This window comes from Ammospiza nelsoni, chromosome 26, assembly GCF_027579445.1.
Source record: "Ammospiza nelsoni isolate bAmmNel1 chromosome 26, bAmmNel1.pri, whole genome shotgun sequence".
Taxonomy (NCBI): Eukaryota; Metazoa; Chordata; class Aves; order Passeriformes; family Passerellidae; genus Ammospiza; species Ammospiza nelsoni.
Genome location: NC_080658.1, coordinates 2,855,755 through 2,874,069, shown reverse-complemented (window position 1 = coordinate 2,874,069; position 18,315 = coordinate 2,855,755). Strand labels below are relative to the sequence as shown.

Here is an 18,315-nt window from a genome sequence, read left to right as displayed (position 1 = left end):
AACCAAACCCCTGTTGGCTTTGGTGGAGGATCCTAGGTGGGAATTTTGGTTTTTCCTGCCAGAGCCAGTGGATGTTGGAGCCTGGAATCCCCCTGGGTGAAGCTGGTTCCTGTGCCTGTACCCCAACACATGGGAATGGTTTCATCGTGGCAAAGTAACCAAACACACTCAAACTCCTTGGAAACCTGGAGGAATGATTTATTTGGTGAAAGGCAGAGTCTGTTTGAGGGGTTCACTCTGCACTGCTGTGCTCCTGCATTCCTCCTGTCCCTGCCCAGGACAGACTGCAGAGGTTTTGGGAGCTGTGCTGGTCCCAGCAGGAGGACCTGAGCACCGTGACCTGCATTTGGGCATTGAAATTAAACAGCTCTGATGTGTCTCGGTCCCTGGGGAGGTGGGAGGTGTGGAGGGGACAGTGCTGCTCCCTGAGGGCTGGGCAATGGGGGCTGTTCCCTTCTCCCAGCTGATGAGGGCTTTGCCAGGCCTCACAGTTGCAGATTCTGGGGACAGCAGATGCCTGCAGAGTTCACCCTGGGAACCTGAGCCCTCTTCAGCCTCGTGTCCTGGGGAGGATGGCAGCAGGGGCAGAGCAGAGAATGGGACAAAACCTTCTCTTCCTTCTCTCTAAAGAATTTTAAGTGTGTATATAAAAAACCCAATCCCCAACCCTAAACTACAGAAAAGTGATGGAATGAGGGGGATCCCCCCCTACAGCACAGCCAGGTGAGGGCTGGAGCTGGATGTGCACTCACTGGTGGGGGATGAAGGGGCTTAGGGACGGGACATCTTCTTGTCTGGGTTTATTAGCTGGGGGCTGAGTTTGCCTGCTCAGGAGATAACATCAAAATACCCTCAGTTAAAAAGAGGTGAAAATCAAAACCCAACTCCCTGCAGGTCTGAGAGGGGCAGGGGCAGGTCCTGGGGAGGTGGAAATCAAACCCCAACCCCTGCAGGATGGAGAGGGGCAAATCCCAGGGTGGGAGAGCAGCCATAACATGGCAAGGATGAGTCCTGTCTCCAGAACAGCAGGGGCTGCCCCTCAGAGCTCCTCGTGAATCTTCTCCTGGTCCTCATCCGATTTGAGCTTCAGCTCCTCGGGCGTGATCTTCCCGTCCTGGTTGCGGTCCTGGTTCTGGAACATGTCAGCAATGACTTTCTCTGGGTCAGAGCTGGGCATCAGGCGGCCTTTCCCCTCTGCCACCTGGCTCTTGATGAAGGTGGAGAACTGCAGAGGGGAGAGGGAACAGATGATGCTGCTTGCTTCTGCACAGCCCATGCCAAGGACAGGGAGCAGAGGCTGCCCTCGGGGACACTGCCCACACCCAGCAGCAATGGTTTTGACTGGGATCTTCTTCCTGCAGAGCTCTGCACGCTCCCAAGTGCCCCTCAAGTGCTGCTGCCCAGGGTGGGCTCCCGTGTGCCCCCATTTCCTCCTGCACCCAGCTCACCTCTTCAGCAGGGATCTCCCCGTCCTTGTTGAGGTCCATCTGCTCGTACAGGTTGGCTGGTGGCTCCCCGTGCCAGATGAAGAGGTAGCCCTCAGGAACGCCCTCCTCCATGGAGATCAGCTCCACCTCGAAGCGCAGCACGGCGCTGCCAGGCACGCCCCGGGCTGGAAGCACAGCACAGGCAAAGCCCTGAGCCCCACAGCCCCAGCAGGGTGAGGGGTGATGGATGGAGCCCAGCAAGGCTGGACCACCCAGTTTGCTTTGCCCACATCTCCCCTGTTGCAGACATCTTTTATGGAAAATCCTTTCCTTAGGATTTTTCCTCCTGAGAAAAAGTGAGAAGCTGAGAGACCTCAGGAGCAAAATGTAAACAATGGTTATCTGCTGCTGTGGAATGCAACAGGTGCATCTATGATTGGTCTCATGTGGTTGTTTCTAATTAATGGCCAATCACAGTCAGCTGGCTCAGACAGGGAGTCCGAGCCACAAGCCTTTGTTATCATTCTTTCTTATTCTATTCTTAGCCAGCCTTCTGATGAAATCCTTTCTTCTATTCTTTCAGTATAGTTTTAATATGATATATATCATAAAATAATAAATCAAGCCTTCTGAAACATGGAGTCAGATCCTCATCTCTTCTCCCATCCTCAGACCCCTGTGAACACGGTCACACTCCCCTACCTCCGCTCTCCCCGTGGCCCAGGTGTGGGGGCACGATGAGCACCCTCCTCTCCCCTGCACACATGTCCAGCAGGCCACTGTTGAGCCCCTCAATCACCTTGTTGGCCCCCAGAGTCACCTCCTGGGGCTTCTCATAGTCATGGCTGCAAGAAGCACAGAGGAAAGAGGTGAGAAAAGCCCTGAAATCCCAACCCTTCCATCCCAGAATCCCACATCCTCCTCCATCCTGGCGTGCCATGAAGTTCCACCCTCTCCATGCCACAGCCACGTCCATCCCTCTGTGTCCCTTCAACCCTTCTTGTGTCCATCCTTCTGTGTCCCTTGAACCCTTCTGTCCATCCCTCTGTGTCCCTTCAACCCTTCCTGCTGTCCATCCCTCTGTGTCCCTTGAGCCCTTCTTGTGTCCATCCTTCTGTGTCCCTTGAACCCTTCTGTTGATCCCTCTGTGTCCCTTGAACCCTTCATCTGTCCATCCCTCTGTGTCCCTTCAACCCTTCTGTCCATCCCTCTGTGTCCCTTCAACCCTTCCTGCTGTCCATCCCTCTGTGTCCCTTCAACCCTTCTGTCCATCCCTCTGTGTCCCTTCAACCCTCCTGCTGTCCATCCCTTTATGTCCCTTGAGTCCTTCTTGTGTCCATCCTTCTGTGTCCCTTGACCCCTTCATCTGTCCATCCCTCTGTGTCCCTTGAACCCTCCTGCTGTCCATCCCTCTGTGTCCCTTGAACCCTTCTTCTGTCCATCCCTCTGCATCCATTGAACCCTTCTGTCCATCCCTGTGTCCCTTGACCCCTCCTGCTGCCCCATGGTCAATCTGCCTGTCCCAGCTCCGGGTGCCTGTCACCCCCAGCCCAGTGCCAGCCAGGATTTGTCCCCAGCAAGGACAGGGATGCTCGGGGGGCACGCACGAGGAGAAGAGCCGGGTGCCATCCAGCAGGGAGCAGTTGTAGTGGTAGCGCACGAAGTCGCGGTGGCGGCTGGTGACGTTGCAGCCCTCGGGCCGGAACACGGTCTCGATCTCCACCGGGTCCGCGGGGTTGTGGAAATCGATGATGTGAACGTCAAAGATGAGCACGGCTGAGCCGGGAATTTTATCCCCTGGAAGAGGAGGATGAGGAGAGCAGCTGGAGCCTTTCCCTGCCTCTTCCCACAGACACATTTTATGAAAAATCCTTTTGCTAGGATCTTTTCTCTTGAGAAGCTGAGAGACCTCAGAAACTAAATGTAAACAATAATTATCTGCTGCTATGGTATGCAACAGGTGCATCTTTGATTGGTCCATGTTGGTTGTTTTTAATTAATGGCCTATCACAGTCCGGCTGTCTCAGACTGTCTGGTCAATGACAAGACTTTATTATCATTCCTCTCTATTTCTTCTGATTAAATCCTTTCTTCTATTCTTTTACTATAGTTTTAATATATAATTTTCTTTTAATACAATATATATCATAAAATAATAAATCAGCCTTCTGAAACACGGAGTCAAGGTTCTCATCTCTTCCCTCGTCCTGGGACCCCTGTGAACGCCGTCACAGCCTTTGATGTGCCCTCAGAGCACACCACAGCCCCCATCTGTCCCTCAGAGCACATCAGAGCCCACAGCTGTCCCTCAGAGCACACCACAGCCCCCATCTGTCCCTCAGAGCACATCAGAGCCCCCACCTGTCCCTCAGAGCCCTCTGCCCATTTACCTGCGCCGTTCTCCCCGTAAGCCAGGTGTGGGGGGATGACCACTCGCCGGTGCTCCCCAATGCAGACACCCTGCAGCCCCTGATCCATGCCAGGGATGATGTAGCCCTTTCCAATGTAGGTGTTGTAGGTCTGATTGCGGGAGTAACTGCAGCGAGAGAACCCCCAGCACCATCAATCCATCAATGCCCCCAGCACCATCAATCCATCAATGCCCCCAGCACCATCAATCCATCAATCCTCAGCCCCTACACCCCAACCCAGCCTCTCCTGCTTGCCCAGGAACCAAACTTTGCTCCAAAAGATGCAACAAACAGATATTGGGGTTTTTTAGCCTATTTCATGCCCATTGTCCCCTTGCTGAGGTTGCTCAGCATGACAGTCTGAGGCACTCTGCCCGTCTTTTATCTTTTTATACTAAAACCTATGTGTACAATATTTACCATAACTTCCCAATACCTATCACCTATGTTAGACAGTGAGCTTCTACTCTAAACCAGTCTAAAAGTGCCAACATCACAGCAGAAGATGGAGGCCAAGAAGAAGAAGGAGAAAGGCAGGATATGCCCAGATTCCTCTATGTTGCCCCCTGAACCCCCATTCTAAAAACAAAAAAAAAAAAAAAAATATTTTTCACCCTGTGATAAATTCACTATCATTCTACTTAAACTTTCATGGCTTGTAATTCTTCATATAAGGTTGGTAATTGTTTTTTTTCCAAGGGCTAAATCAAAGGCACAGGGGTCCTGTGCTCTGTGCCAGGGTCTCTGAGCCCCCTGGGCAGGGGCTTGAATCCTCCAGAGCAGCCAGAGGAATTTCCTGGGTTCTGACATCCCCTCTCCAGCCTTTCCTTGCAGCCAGGAGAGGAAATCAGGGGCTCTCCCTACATGGTCACTTCCTCCCACACCTGGAGCCAAAGAGGGTCCCATCCATCCATGAGTGTCCCATCCCACACCTGGAATCAAAGACTGTCCCATCCATGAGTATCCCATCCATGAGTGTCCCATCCATGAGTGTCCCATCCATGAGTGTCCCATCCCACACCTGGAGTCAAAGAGGGTCCCATCCATGAGTGTCCCATCCATGAGTGTCCCCTCCCTCCCACACCTGGAGTCAAAGAGGGTCCTATCCATGAGTGTCCCATCCCACACCTGGAGTCAAAGATTGTCCCACCTATGAGAGTCCCCTCCCTCCCACACCTGGAGTCAAAGAGTGTCCCATCCATCCATGAAGGTCCCATCCCACACCTGGAGTCAAAGAGTGTCCCATCCATCCATGAGTGTCCCCTCCCTCCCACACCTGGAGCCAAAGAGGGTCCCATCCATCCATGAAGGTCCCATCCCACACCTGGAGTCAAAGAGGGTCCCATCCATGAGTGTCCCGTTGTAGTGGTAGCGGACAAAGTCCCCGGTCACGGCCCGGCGCTTGCAGGTCTCTGGCACCTCCAGGTGCTCCAGGAAGACGCCATCCTTGGGATTGTGGAAATCCACCAGCAGCACGCTGAACACCAGCGATGCCTGCGGCGGGATCACCGTCCCTGGGGGATGAAACAGCTCAGCCTGAAGGAGGGTCCTGCACCAGGGGGCTCTGCTCAGGGCTGGCAGCAAGGGGGGGTGCCTGGCTCACCGTAGCCCTTCTCCCCATAGGCCAGGAACGGGGGGATGATGATGCTCCTCTTCTCCCCAGCGCACATCCCCAGCAGCCCCTGGTCCATGCCCTTGATCAGCCACCCCGTGCCCACGTAGGTGTCATAGGTGCTGCCCTTGCTGTAGCTGGTGGTGGAGAATGAGGATGAGGATGGCTCTGGGGCCACAGCAGCAGCCCCAGGCAGAGCAGTGCTGTGCCAGAGGCTGCTTTGGGGGGTCATGGAGCTGCACCAGCCCTGCTGGAGAGCAGGACAGAGTGAGGCTGCTCCGACTTCTTGGGGAAGATGAAACAGTAAAGCCTTATAAATATGATTGTCTGGCAAAAGATTTTGAGAATATAAAAACTATAAGTGATATTGAAATGAAAGCAAGTTTTGAGATACTTTAGTTACTGAACATCTGGAAAACCATGGCTGGCTGAAGGTGAAACAACACCCTCTGCTTGCGGACAGGCCCAAGGGTCAGAGTAGACCCTACTGACTTGGCAGAAGGGGCCCAAAGAGGAGTTTTTAGGGTTTAAAATGTAACACAATATGGTAATGTAATGATTCTTATAGGCTGTATGTAAATGCTATAGGATTTGTATCTTGTACTAGACTGGTTAGTGAAAATTAGAATATTCAACACAGAAGAAGATTTATGGTATTGTAATGGGAACCTCGCTCTCTTACCCTTTTATGCTCTTACAATCTTATGCTCTCCACCCTCTCTTCTCTCAGGCCTGCTCTGAGCTGTGCCTGGCAGCTCCCAGCAGGGCCCCTTTGCAATAAACCCCAAATTCCATTACCTGGCTCCAGAGATCTCTCGTCTCCATCTGTCCCAACCGTCCTACACCCTGCACTCCTACACACTTGTGTGCCCAGGCTGCTGTCTCTGGGTCCCAGCCACTCCTAATGGCCCAGTGTCAGGCAGAGGGTGCCCTGAGGCCAGGGGACATCCCAGTGTCCCCACCTGGAGTCAAAGGGGGTCCCATCCAGCAGGGTGCCGTTGTAGTGGTACCGCACGAAGTCCGAGTTCTCCACGGTGCGGTTGCAGCGCTCGGGTTTGGACAGGGTGGTGATCTGCAGCTTGTCATTCTTGTTCCAGATGTCCAGCATGACCACGTCGAAGTACAGGGTGGCATCGGGGGGGATCAGCCCCGCTAAAGGGGCAGCAGCAAGGAAAGAGCACCTTGAGTAGGGCCAACACTGAGCCCAGGCCAGCCATGGGCTCTGCCCCCAAAGCCTCCCCTGAAGCCACTGCTGGAGACCCAGCACAGCCCAGCTGGGGCAGGACCCCGCATTCCCAGGATGTCACTGACATATTTCCTGGAAAAATCCCTTCACCAGGATTTCTTCTCCTGGGAATCTACGAAGCCTCAGAGAAAAGGGAAAACAATATTATCCCATTTGCTTCTCCTGTGTTTTGCTGCTTTGGAATGTGGTTGGAGATTGTTTATCCAACATGTGAATTGTTTTGACTTAATGACCAACCACAGTCAAGCTGTGTCAGGACTCTGAAAAGAGAGTCACAAGTTTTTAATTAATATCTTGTTAATCCCTCTGTCTGTATCCTTTCTCTATTATTTTACATAGTATAATATAGTATAATGGAATGGAATGGAATATAATGGAATGGAATATAATATAATGCAATATAATATAATGTAATGTAATATATATGATATACTATATATGATACAATATATGGTATAATATGATATAATATATATCATACCATATCATAATAAATTGACCTTCTAAGAACATGGAGTCAGATCCATCATTTCCTTCCTGCCATGGGAAACACCACACCAGGGAAGCCTCACTTCAGCACCACTCTCTGGCCATGGAGCCACCCTAACTCGGGCCCCATCTCCCAGGGGACCTCTGGAGCCCTGTCCCTGTCCCTGGGGGCTTTTCTCCCCGAGCCCTCCGTGCCAGGGCCCCTTACCCACGCCGATGCTGCCGTAGCCCAGGTGGGGTGGCACGATGAGGTGGCGCCGCTCATTGACGCACATGCCCTGCAGCCCCCGGTCCATGCCCGTGATCAGCCGCCCGACGCCCACCACGCCGGCCACCGTGGCCCCTCTGTCGTAGCTGGGGCAGAGGGACAGATCCATCAGAGCTGAGAAAAGGGATGGAGCTCCCAAAGCTGCCAAGGCGGGTCTCACATCACTGTCTGTGTGGCAGGCAGGGCCCATAGATCAAAAATGTGGATGCTGGAGGGCTCAATCCCATGCTGCTGGTCAGGATTTCAGCCCCAGAAGCCATCCAGACGCTCCCCAGATCTCACCCACTGAGCTGGGCTGGAGGCTGGCAGCTCTGCTCCTTCCAAATCATTTTGTACCTGGCACATCAGAGCTTTACACAGTGATGAGGAAAGATGACGTGCTGGCCTCATTTTAAACTGCAAATTTGTTTTTATTTTTAAGCCTTAAAATACTCCAAGAAACTACTGGGGCAGCAGATGTCCTCCTGACAGAGAATTCTGTTTAGCAGTGAGGCTCCCACTGCAGTTAATTTGTTCCCCATTGATGCTCACAAGAAAGATAAGACATATCAAACCGTGTCTTATCACATCAAACTGTGAACCCCTTTTGCTTTCCAGAGCTCCAAAACAACACCTGCCTGGGAAATTTTGATTGCTATGTGGCTTCAGTTATTCCTGTGTGCCCAGTGCTCCTTCCTGCACATGGTGCTGCAAACCAGGGGCTGCCCCAGCCCCGATTCCCAGCCAGCACGAGCAGAGCAGGGGGCCAAGGAGCTCCGAGGCCAGCAGAGCAAAGCCTCTGCTATAATGAAGGGTTTTGCTGCTGCCACGTCTCAAAGTGCTCCGAGCATTTCCCTGCCTGTGCAGCACATGCACATACGTGTTCCTGCGTGCACAGCGTGCCAATTAGGGCCAAATTAGCACAGCTCTGTGGATTGAGGGGGCGGAGGCTCCCCGAAGGGCTGGGAGCTCCTATGGGATCAGTATGGGGGCTGCAGCCTGGGCTGGGGATCGCTTCAGTGTGCAGGCTCCTGAGTTACCCCATCACCCACCAAAACCCCTCCTCGGTTCCAAGCCGGGCGTTGTCTCTGCGCTGGGGCTGGGGGAGGCATGCGGGGTCTCCAGGCTGCCTGCCCAGCCCGGAACGCGGGCCGGGGGCTGGGGGAGGCATGCAGGGTCCCGCAGCTGCCCCCCGCATGCAGCCGCCGCGGAGCCGCGGCCGATACCTGGAGTCAAACTTTTTGCCATCTTTAAAGGTCCCATTGTAGTGGTAGCGAATGAAATCCCCCATCTGCGCCTCCCGCAGGCAGATTTTGGGGATATAGTATCTGTCTATCACCACGTCTTCCAAAGGGCCGGGGTCGCCCAGCGCCGGGGCGCCCAGGACGGCCAGGAGGAGGAGGAGGAGGCGGAGGAGGCAGCAGCGGCTGCCCGGGGCCATGGCCATGGCGCTGGGGCTCAGGCGGCGGAAGGGAAGGGAAGGAGGAGGGCGGGGGGTTCAGGACGCCCCTTTCTCTTTCCCGTGCCTTCCCCTCCGCCCGCCCAGCCCGGCCCGGCCCGCCTGGAATTTCTGTAGACGTGTCCGGGCCCCGCCGCGCTCCCCCCGCCGCGCCGGGAGCTGACACCGCGGCACGGAGCGATCCACGCCGGAGGGGTCATTCTGTTCCTCTCTTTTGTTTTCCCTCTTCGGTTTTCCCCCCCTTCTTTATTTATTTCTCTTCTTACCCCTTTTCCTCTTTTTTTACTTTTCTATTTTTTTTCCTCCTCCCTCTCATTATTTCGTTATTTACTCTCTCTTTTTTTTTTTTTTTTCTTCCTTTTTTCCTTTCCTCCTCTGTGCGGCTGCAGGCCCACCCCGGCCCTGCCCGTCCTGGCTCCAGGTCCTAGCGCTGCTGTGCCTCCTCCTCCTCCTCTTCTTCCTCCTCCTCCTCTTCTTCCTCCTGCCCATGCCAGCTCATTGCACCCGGCCCAAGATGCTGCTGCTCAGTCCCAGCAGCTCGGGAGAGTAAATAAAAGGAATTAAGTGTTTTAATAGCGAGGCTGCTGCTGGCAGAGCCTTTACTCAAAAATAGGAAATTCTCCCAGCAATCCTTCCCTGACAAACCGAGCCTCAAACTGTCACAGAGGTGTTACCCACACATCCCTGCTCCCCCAAATCCATCGGTGAAACAGGTCCTGTGGCAAGAGCCTTTGGTGAGTGCCAGGTGGGGAATGCAACAGGCTGTGAACCCAAACGCAAATCCCAGCCCAGCCCCTCTGAAGCTCAGTGCTACCAGTGAGAGAAACAGCTCCAGCCAAGCACCATCAGCTCCCCCAGCCCAGCCCCGGGGGGGTTTGCAGCCCCCCAGCCACCCCACACCGGGGGGAGCACCCTCAGCACGGCTCGGAGCAGCCTGGGGGGACACGAGTGAGTGCTGACAGGGCTGGTGGCACCACAGCCGCACCCTCTGCTCCGCAGGGAGAAACCTCAGCGCTGTCCTGGCTGCTGCCCCGCGCAGTGACATCCCTCAGTGCCACCGTCCAGCCAGCGACAAAGCGCTGGGTTTGGGCCGGGGCCACTGCGGCCGTGCCGAGGCCTGGCACGGGCCAGCTCTGGGGCCGGGATCTGGCACGGCACAGGGCGTGTGGCCTCGGGCTTGGCACGGGCCGGCGGCGGGGACACCTCTGGCCACCGCCGGCCTGGAGAGCCTGCCCGCGCATGGTGCTGCTCTGCGCATCCCCCGCGCATCTCCTGCGCAGCCCCCGCGGGGCGGGCGGAGCCGCACTAAGACCCTGCGCGCCCGCCACGCACCGCCCATCCCCGCTGCTGCCCGCCCCCTGCGCGGGGCCCGGCGTGGAGCGTGGAGCGCTGCGCGGACAGTGCGCGGGGCGGTGCGCGGGCGGTGCGTGGAGCGCTGCGCGGTACGGTGCGCGGGGCGGTGCGCGGACAGTGCGCGGGGCGGTGCGTGGAGCGCTGCGCGGTACGGTGCGCGGAGTGGCGTTGCGGTGCGCGGGTAGTGGGCGGGCGGTGCGCGGGCAGTGCGCGGGCGGTGCGCGGGCAGTGCGCGGCAGCAGGCATGGGCGGCGCGGTGCCGGTACCGGTGCCGGTAGCGCGGGCACTGCCGGTGTTGGTGCTGGCGGCCGGGCTGTGCGCGGCGCAGTACGAGCAGTACAGCGTGCGCGGCTTCCCCGCGGCCGCGCTGGAGCCGCTGCAGAGCGCCTACGAGCGGGCGCTGGAGCAGTACGCGGACGCGCAGTGGGCCGAGAGCGCTCGGGGGCTGGAGGCCAGCCTGCGGCTGCACCGGCTGCTGCGGGACAGCGAGGCGCATTGCCACCGCCGCTGCGCCGGGGAGCCCCCTCCTGCCGGGGAGGGTCCGGCCGGGGAGCGGGAGTGGGAGCGGGAGCTGCGGCTCTTCGGGCGGCTGCTGCTCCGGGCCGGCTGCCTGCGCGCCTGCAAGCGGGAGCTGCCCGTGTTCCAGCTGCGCTACCCGCCGGCGCAGACCCTGCGCGACTTCCAGCGCCGCCAGCCCTACCAGTACCTGCACTACGCGCTCTTCAAGGTGAGGCGGTGCAAATGGACGGGGGAAGGGGTGGGGGAGTCCTGCTCCTCTGTCCTGCACCGCTGATCTTTCCACTCCATGATACCCCCCTGATTGGGCACACCCCTTCCCGGGTCTCATCCTGTGCCACTCATCCTGTGCCTCCTCTTTGACACCCCCATTCTGCATCCTCATCCTGTGCCCTCCATCCTACACTGTCAGCCTCTGATCTGCCCACCCTGAACCCCACTCCTGTCTATCTGTGCCCCACTCCATCCTGCACCCTGCTGTCAGGTGCTTCCCCTTTCCTTCCCTCCCCATCTGGCATCCCCCAGCATCTCCTCCATGCTGCCCCGGAGCCGTGGCACGTCAGCATCATCTGGGACACATCAGGCAGGACGACTGGGGGGCCCCTGTGTCCCACCTTGTGTTGCCCTGGTGGCCCAAGGTCTCCCTGGACAGGCAGAGAGCACTCAGGGGCTGCCCCAGCCTGAGGGGCCTGGGCTGGAGGGTGCAGTGCCTCTGAGTGTGGTGGGACACGTGTCTGGATGCTCCATAAGAAAGAAGGAGCTGCTCAGCTTCACAGTGCAGACGTGGAGGGAGGTTTTGAGGAGGGAGGTTTCATCAGGCACCCCCCTCAGGTGGCCATGTGCCGGCCAGAGTGGCTCTGGCAGGGCACAGCGGTCTGGTCCCTGGCACCTTCCACTGCTGGTGCTGTTTTAGCACTCAGCACTGCAGCCCCACTCACCTGGCAGTGGTGAGGGACTGCCTGGCTTCATCCTTAATGCCTTTTCCTCTTGTTGCTCTGGCCCAAACCCATTTCATGGATGGATTGTTCAAACCACCCTCCCTCCCTGCTCCTCTGAGCTGCAACCTGAGCCCGTAAAGCAGCAGGGGCAGCAGCCAGGTCTGATGGCAGTGCTGGAGACGGGTGGAGGTGTGGGTCAAACCCACAGCACTTGGATCTTCCTCACACCACGGGGATCCTCCTCACACCATGAGGATCCTCCTCACACCACGTGGATCCTCCTCACACCACTGGATCACTCCTGGCTGGATATGGGAGCCCATGGGAGGCTGAGCTGCCCCTGTGCCCAAAATGGGCACAGCCAGGATGTTGGCATGGCTGGAGTTGCGTGCTCCCAGATCCTGTCTGTTCATCCCTGCAGTGGATGATTGTGCACTGTGGGTTCAGGGGTGCTCCCCACAAGGGTCACCCCTCTGTCCTGCCGCCCAGGGCTCTGGCTGGGTGCTGAGGCCCCCTTGGCTGCACTGTGGGCTCAGGCTGCCCTCCAGAAGGTCTCTGCACCTCCCTCCACAGTCAAACAAGATCGAGAAGGCCGTGTCTGCTGCCCACACCTTCCTGCAGAAGAACCCCAAGCATGAGATGACCTTGAGGTACCTGAACTACTACAGGACCATGCTGGATGTGGATGAATACCTGGTGGACCTGGAAGCTCAGCCCTATGAGGTGAGGAGGGGAGGGGGCTGGGGCAGGGCTCAGAGGGGCTCCCCAGGGCTCAAAGCCCACCTGGTGCTGCCAAGCCCCGAGGGGAGCAGCTCTCCCTCACTGAGCTGGGGTCCTTGCAGCCGATATTCGTGCGGGCAGTGAAGCTGTACAACAGTGGGGATTTCAGGAGCAGTGCAGCCGACATGGAGCAGGCTCTGGCCGAGTACTACAAGGCCTACGAGGATTGTCTGGCCGGCTGTGAGGGCGCCTACGAGCTCCAGGAGTTCAAGGATTTCTACCCTGCCATCGCAGGTAGTGGGGGGCTGGGGGATGGCAGATTTGGGGTGATAATCAGGGGGTGTAACCCAGCATCTCCCCCCAGACCACTTTGTGAGCGTGCTGCAGTGCAAGGTGGACTGCGAGACCGAGCTCACCCCCAACGTGGGCGGCTACTTCGTGGAGAAATTCGTGGCCACCATGTACCACTACCTGCAATTCGCTTACTACAAGCGTGAGTGCCGCTGGGAGCGGGGCTGTGCTGTGTGCCCTGTCAGGGGTGTCCCCCCGTGTCAGCTTGTTGGAATTAAATACCAATATAGCCAGATGGAATGTGCCTGGGCTCATCTGGCCCTTGCTGCTTGACCAGAGCCGGCAGCTGTGGTGGTTTCACGTCAGAGACAATTTTGGCTGGCTGGATGCTGCAGCAAAAGTGAGGGTGCCACCTCAGGGGTCTCTTCCCTGACTGATCCATACCCAGGATGGAGCTGCCCCACGTTGGGCACCAATATATTGGAATTAAATACCAATATAGCTGGATGGAACGTGCCTGGGCTCATCTGGCCCTTGCTGCTTGACCAAGTGGTTTGACTTGTGGTGGTTTCACCTCAGAGACACCTTTGGCTGGCTGGATGCTGCAGCTGGCACTTGGAACAAGTCCAGGCATGCAGGAGCTCAGGTTTACCTCTGGTGGAAAGGCTTCAAGGCAAGGTGAAGGAAAAGGAGTCAGGTTCTGCTGGAGGATTTCGATCCAGAGCTTTATTCCTGGCCCTCAGGCCTCTGAATGCAGCAACAGCTCCAACAGAACTCCCTGACCCCGGGGTTGCTGCTCCTTTTAACCCCAGGGAGAGGGGCAGGGAAGGGATAGGGGTCCCACCAACCAGGTAAGGGAGGGGAAGTCTCAGGGGACAAACGACTCCTGGATGGCCCAATGTCCCCAGGGCTGAGAGGCATCTTTTGAACTTCACCAATCAAACAATGCCCTTTCTGGAATGCCAAGATTGAGGGACATCACTCAGCAGGGGCAAGGGAGGGGAAGGGAGAGGGTATTGGCACACCTGGGGAAAGAACCAGGATGACTGCGACAGGCTGTTCCATCACACCCCAACATCAGCTGGCTCTGCTCCCCGCAGTGAACGACGTGCAGGACGCGGTGCGCAGCGTCTCCAGCTACATGCTCTTCGACCCGGGGGACACGGTGATGCAGCAGAACCTGGTCTATTACCGCTTCCACCGCGAGCGCTGGCGCCTGCGCGAGGAAGACTTCGAGCCACGGCCGGTGAGGACCCCCCCAGCCCCCCGTGCTGTGCCCTGCATGCCCAGGGAGGGTCTGACCCAGCCCCTCTCCCCTGGGTGCCCAGGAAGCCGTGAGGTACCACAACCAGACGGCGGCTCAGAAGAAGATGCTGGAGTTCGCCCGGCAGTACCTGCAGGATGATGATGATGAGGTACCTGGTGTGGGGTGCAGGGTGGTGTGGGTGGGGGTGGGACCCCCCAAAGCAGCTCTGGAGCAGACTGCAGGTGAGGATGCCGAGCTCCTCTGCCTCCTCCTGTGCTGCAGATGGAGGTGGATGGTGCTGAGGGGCCCGAGGTGCTGGAGCTGCCCTCTGATGGCGAGTTTGAGGGTGAAGGTGACTACGAGGAGGGATTCTTCTCAGAGTGGTGGCAGGAGCCCAAGACCAAAGGAGACAAAGACGACCAAGGTCTGGGGGTCATGCTATAGGGCGGGGGGGTCTGCTGTCCACACCCCTGGTGCCACCAAACTCTCCTTGTTTGCAGAGATCCTATGATGAGCCAGGTGAAGGGGGAGCCAGCACCAGCTGAGCTGGAGGGTGGTGGCTCTGCGATGCCCTCTTGGGGACATCGGGCTCCTCCCAGCCACCGGTAAAACTCAGATTCATGGGGAGGGGCCAGTCCTGCCCAGCACCCTGCAGCAGGGCTGCCTTTGCCACCGGGATGTCTGCTGGCACAGCCCAGTTCCCATCAGAGGAACAGCAGCAGCCCTGAAGGTCCCTGCCTGCCCAGGAGCCTGGGCCACCCCTGTCCCCAGTGCCCCAGGAGCCCTGACCAGCAGTGATGCCCCACAGCATGGGGATGGATTTCTGTGTCCCTCAGCTGCTCCCCAGGAGCTGTGGATGATGCACCAGGATCCACCCCTGTGTTGTCCTCAGGGGTTTGGGGGCTACCCCTACTCTGGGAGCAATGCACAATGCTGCTGGAGCTGCTCCTGCCCCTTCCTGAGGCTCCTGCTCCTGTTCCTCCAGCCTCCCAGGCAATCTGCCAGCTCCCCTTGGACTCCTCAGCCTGGTGCTACAGGGGGCTCCTGGTGTGTCACCTCCCTGTGTCACCTCCCCGTGTCACCTCCCTGTGTCACCACAGGTTGAGGCTGTGGCACCCATGCCCTGCCTGTGCCTTGAATTTTTGCCACACCAGCCCTCTCTAGCCTTAAGCTCCGTTAATTTAAGATTTCCCCTCTTGCACAGTTGCTCTTTTTATATATTTACTGGTGCTGAACTTTTAATAAAACCCAGACTGGTGTTTTCAAGGCTGCCTCCACTTTACATGTGCTGGGATCCAGGAGCTCAGGGTAGGAAAAGCTCTGCTGTGGGAGAGGAAGGGATGAGTTCAGGCCTGGATGTCCCCACAGATGACCTGGGGGAACTTGTGGGGACCCACAGAGGCCATGACAGCAGCCAGGCTCCTGTGGGGCTCTGGGTTCCATGAGGGGCACCCCAAAAGGGATCCATGACCATTGAGGCTGTCAGGTGAGGTAGGGGGGAGCTGCAGGGGGCTGGAGGCAGGTCCTACCCCATGTGGGTCTTTAGGGTGTGATATCCACGAGCTGATGGTTGTTTTGGGGTGTGATGTCCATGAGTGATGGGTGTTTTGGGGTGTGATATCCATGAGCTGATGGGTGTTTTGGGGTGTGATATCCATGAGTGATGGTTGTTTTGGGGTGTGATGTCCATGAGTGATGGTTGTTTTGGGGTGTGATATCCACGAGCTGATGGGTGTTTTGGGGTGTGATATCCATGAGTGATGGGTGTTTTGGGGTGTGATATCCACGAGCTGATGGTTGTTTTGGGGTGTGATGTCCATGAGTGATGGGTGTTTTGGGGTGTGATATCCATGAGCTGATGGTTGTTTTGGGGTGTGATGTCCATGAGTGATGGTTGTTTTGGGGTGCAGCACTGTGACCCTGCTCCTTGGGGATGCTACTGGATCAGAGGGTGCAGCCTGCATCCCCTGATGGAGGTGGGGTGGCAGGGTGGGGTGCCCTCCTGTGTTTTGGGGCCCTCTGGGGGTCTCTGTTGGTGCCCACAAACCCGTGCCAGGGGGAAGCTGCAGGGGGTTGGAGGCAGGTCCTACCCCATGTGGGTCTTTGGGGTGTGATGTCCATGAGTGATGGTTGTTTTGGGGTGTGATGTCCATGAGTGATGGGTGTTTTGGGGTGTGATATCCACGAGCTGATGGGTGTTTTGGGGTGTGATATCCATGAGTGATGGTTGTTTTGGGGTGTGATGTCCAGAAGCTGATGGTTGTTTTGGGGTGTGATATCCACGAGCTGATGGGTGTTTTGGGGTGTGATATCCATGAGTGATGGTTGTTTTGGGGTGTGATATCCACGAGCTGATGGTTGTTTTGGGGTGTGATATCCACGAGCTGATGGGTGTTTTGGGGTGTGATATCCACGAGCTGATGGTTGTTTTGGGGTGTGATATCCACGAGCTGATGGGTGTTTTGGGGTGTGATATCCATGAGTGATGGTTGTTTTGGGGTGTGATATCCACGAGCTGATGGTTGTTTTGGGGTGTGATGTCCATGAGTGATGGTTGTTTTGGGGTGTGATATCCACGAGCTGATGGTTGTTTTGGGGTGTGATATCCACGAGCTGATGGTTGTTTTGGGGTGTGATGTCCATGAGTGATGGTTGTTTTGGGGTGTGATGTCCATGAGCTGATGGGTGTTTTGGGGTGTGATATCCATGAGTGATGGGTGTTTTGGGGTCCAATCCTGTGATCCTGCTCCGTGGGGATGCTCCTGGATCAGAGGGTGCAGCCTGCATCCCTCCATGGAGGTGGCAGGGTGGGGTGCCCTCCTGTGTTTTGGGGGTCTCTGTTGGTGCCCACAAACCCGTGCCAGCCCTGGGCACGAGGCACAGGGCACTGTGGCTGCTCACTCCTCCCTGCCCTGTTCCCTCCCGCTCCGCATGGAAATTGGCTCCGAGGACTGAAACTGAGAGGCTGAATCACGGCGTTGGCCCCGGGGGAGGGAAGGGATGGGAATGGAAGGAAGGGGGTGGCAAGAGGCTGCCAGCACCCCACCCTGCCCTGCTGGAACCCCTGCTCACCGGGGCTTTTGCAGCTCTGGCAGGGGCTGAGCCCCCAGACCCTCGGGCAGAGCTCAGGGCTGGGGGAGGCAGCGCTGGGAGGGGGCACCCGCTGCACCCTGCGCAGGGACAGGGCTGTCCTGTCACCTGGGAGGAGCTGCCTTTGTCACCGATGGGTCACAGCCGCCTCGGAGGGCAGTGCCAGCCCGTGGGGTGTGGCTGGAGGCACAAGCAGAGGATGAGCGGGAGCACAGCCCAGGGGACAATGACCTGTGGATCTTCCCAACAGCTGGGCGAGGGTGGCACCGGGCCCACGGGGCCTCCGCCCTGCTCTGACACACTCCTGGGCACCGTGTCCCCTCCCAGCCCCGGCTCCTCCCTCCCGCTGATCCCCGGGCACCAGGCAGAGCCGTGGGGTGCCCGGGGTCCCTGTCCCGCTGCCACCTGCAGCCGCTGGATGTGCATCCATCACCCCTGGCAGTGCCAGGCGGGAGCAGCAGCTCTGGGAGCGGCGGTGTGACCTGGCAGGGGCGGTGACCTGAGCATGGCCACCGTCCTGTCCCCCATGGTCACTGTCCTGTCCCCCATGGCCACCGTCCTGTCCCCCATGGTCACCGTCCTGTCCCCCATGGCCACCGTCCTGTCCCCCATGGTCACCGTCCTGTCCCCCATAGTCACTGTCCTGTCCCTCATGGCCACCATCCTGTCCCCCATGGTCACTGTCCTGTCCCCCATGGCCACCGTCCTGTCCCCCATGGTCACCGTCCTGTCTCCAGGACACAGAGTGGAGCTGCAGGGCAGTGCCAGGGGTGCAGAGACGGGATGCACAGTGACTGTTGGGGACGTGGAGGTGGCATGCAGGGCATGCAGGGGAGGCAGGGGATGCAGGGGCACGGCTGCAGGAAGCTGGGTCACACCGTGGCGCTTCCCTGGCACCCTCGACCTTGACCAAGAGGGGAGCACGAATGAGATTTCTGGCTGACGCCTGAGCTGTGCCATGCCGTGCCGTGCCGTGCCATGTGCCCATTTCCTCTCTCCCGCTCAGCGCACAGCCATGAATTCCCTTTTCCTTGCAGGGGCGGTGGAAGCGCTGTCTCTCACCTCCCTTCGGAGCTGAGAATCGAATCCTCGCCTGGCAGCGCTCGCTGCCAGACGTACCAGGGAACCGCGCAGGCAGCGGGGGGTGCAGGACGCTCCCTCCTCATCCTCACCAGGGCACAATCCTCCTGCTCCCCACACCTGGGGGGTCCTGAGGTGGGCTGGGACGTATCCAGTGGATGACTCCGGCACTGGGTGACGGCGGCTTCGC

General features: G+C 57.9%; 2 protein-coding genes across 2 annotated transcripts; one reads left to right on the top strand and one right to left on the bottom strand.

Moving 5' to 3' along the window:
• Positions 1–368: 368 nt before the first annotated feature.
• FKBP10 (FKBP prolyl isomerase 10) lies at positions 369–9,034 on the bottom strand. The gene is made up of 10 exons (XM_059489208.1): positions 8,659–9,034; positions 7,394–7,539; positions 6,413–6,602; positions 5,442–5,587; positions 5,163–5,352; positions 3,818–3,963; positions 3,035–3,224; positions 2,130–2,272; positions 1,449–1,612; positions 369–1,225 (listed from the first exon to the last, which is right to left on the bottom strand). The coding sequence occupies exons 1-10, from the start codon at positions 8,877–8,879 to the stop codon at positions 1,040–1,042; spliced, it is 1,722 nt and encodes a 573-aa protein (XP_059345191.1). The 5' UTR covers positions 8,880–9,034; the 3' UTR covers positions 369–1,039.
• A 1,454-nt stretch (positions 9,035–10,488) lies between these two features.
• P3H4 (prolyl 3-hydroxylase family member 4 (inactive)) lies at positions 10,489–15,180 on the top strand. Its single transcript, XM_059489234.1, has 8 exons — positions 10,489–10,971; positions 12,272–12,421; positions 12,541–12,712; positions 12,783–12,911; positions 13,810–13,955; positions 14,038–14,124; positions 14,238–14,379; positions 14,456–15,180. Exons 1-8 carry the CDS (start codon positions 10,489–10,491, stop codon positions 14,464–14,466), a joined length of 1,320 nt encoding a protein of 439 aa, XP_059345217.1. The 3' UTR covers positions 14,467–15,180.
• Positions 15,181–18,315: the final 3,135 nt, after the last annotated feature.

Coding starts and splice junctions, on each gene's coding strand:
- FKBP10 (XM_059489208.1), bottom strand. CDS start 8,879: ATGGCCATGGCCCCGGGCAGCCGCTGCTGCCTCCTCCGCCTCCTCCTC. Junction 5,588..6,412: donor GGGACCCCCTTTGACTCCAG/GTGGGGACACTG, acceptor CTCCACCACCAG/CTACAGCAAGGGCAGCACCT. Junction 1,613..2,129: donor GGGCCACGGGGAGAGCGGAG/GTAGGGGAGTGT, acceptor CTGTGCTTCCAG/CCCGGGGCGTGCCTGGCAGC.
- P3H4 (XM_059489234.1), top strand. CDS start 10,489: ATGGGCGGCGCGGTGCCGGTACCGGTGCCGGTAGCGCGGGCACTGCCG. Junction 13,956..14,037: donor AAGACTTCGAGCCACGGCCG/GTGAGGACCCCC, acceptor CTGGGTGCCCAG/GAAGCCGTGAGGTACCACAA. Junction 14,125..14,237: donor TGCAGGATGATGATGATGAG/GTACCTGGTGTG, acceptor CCTGTGCTGCAG/ATGGAGGTGGATGGTGCTGA.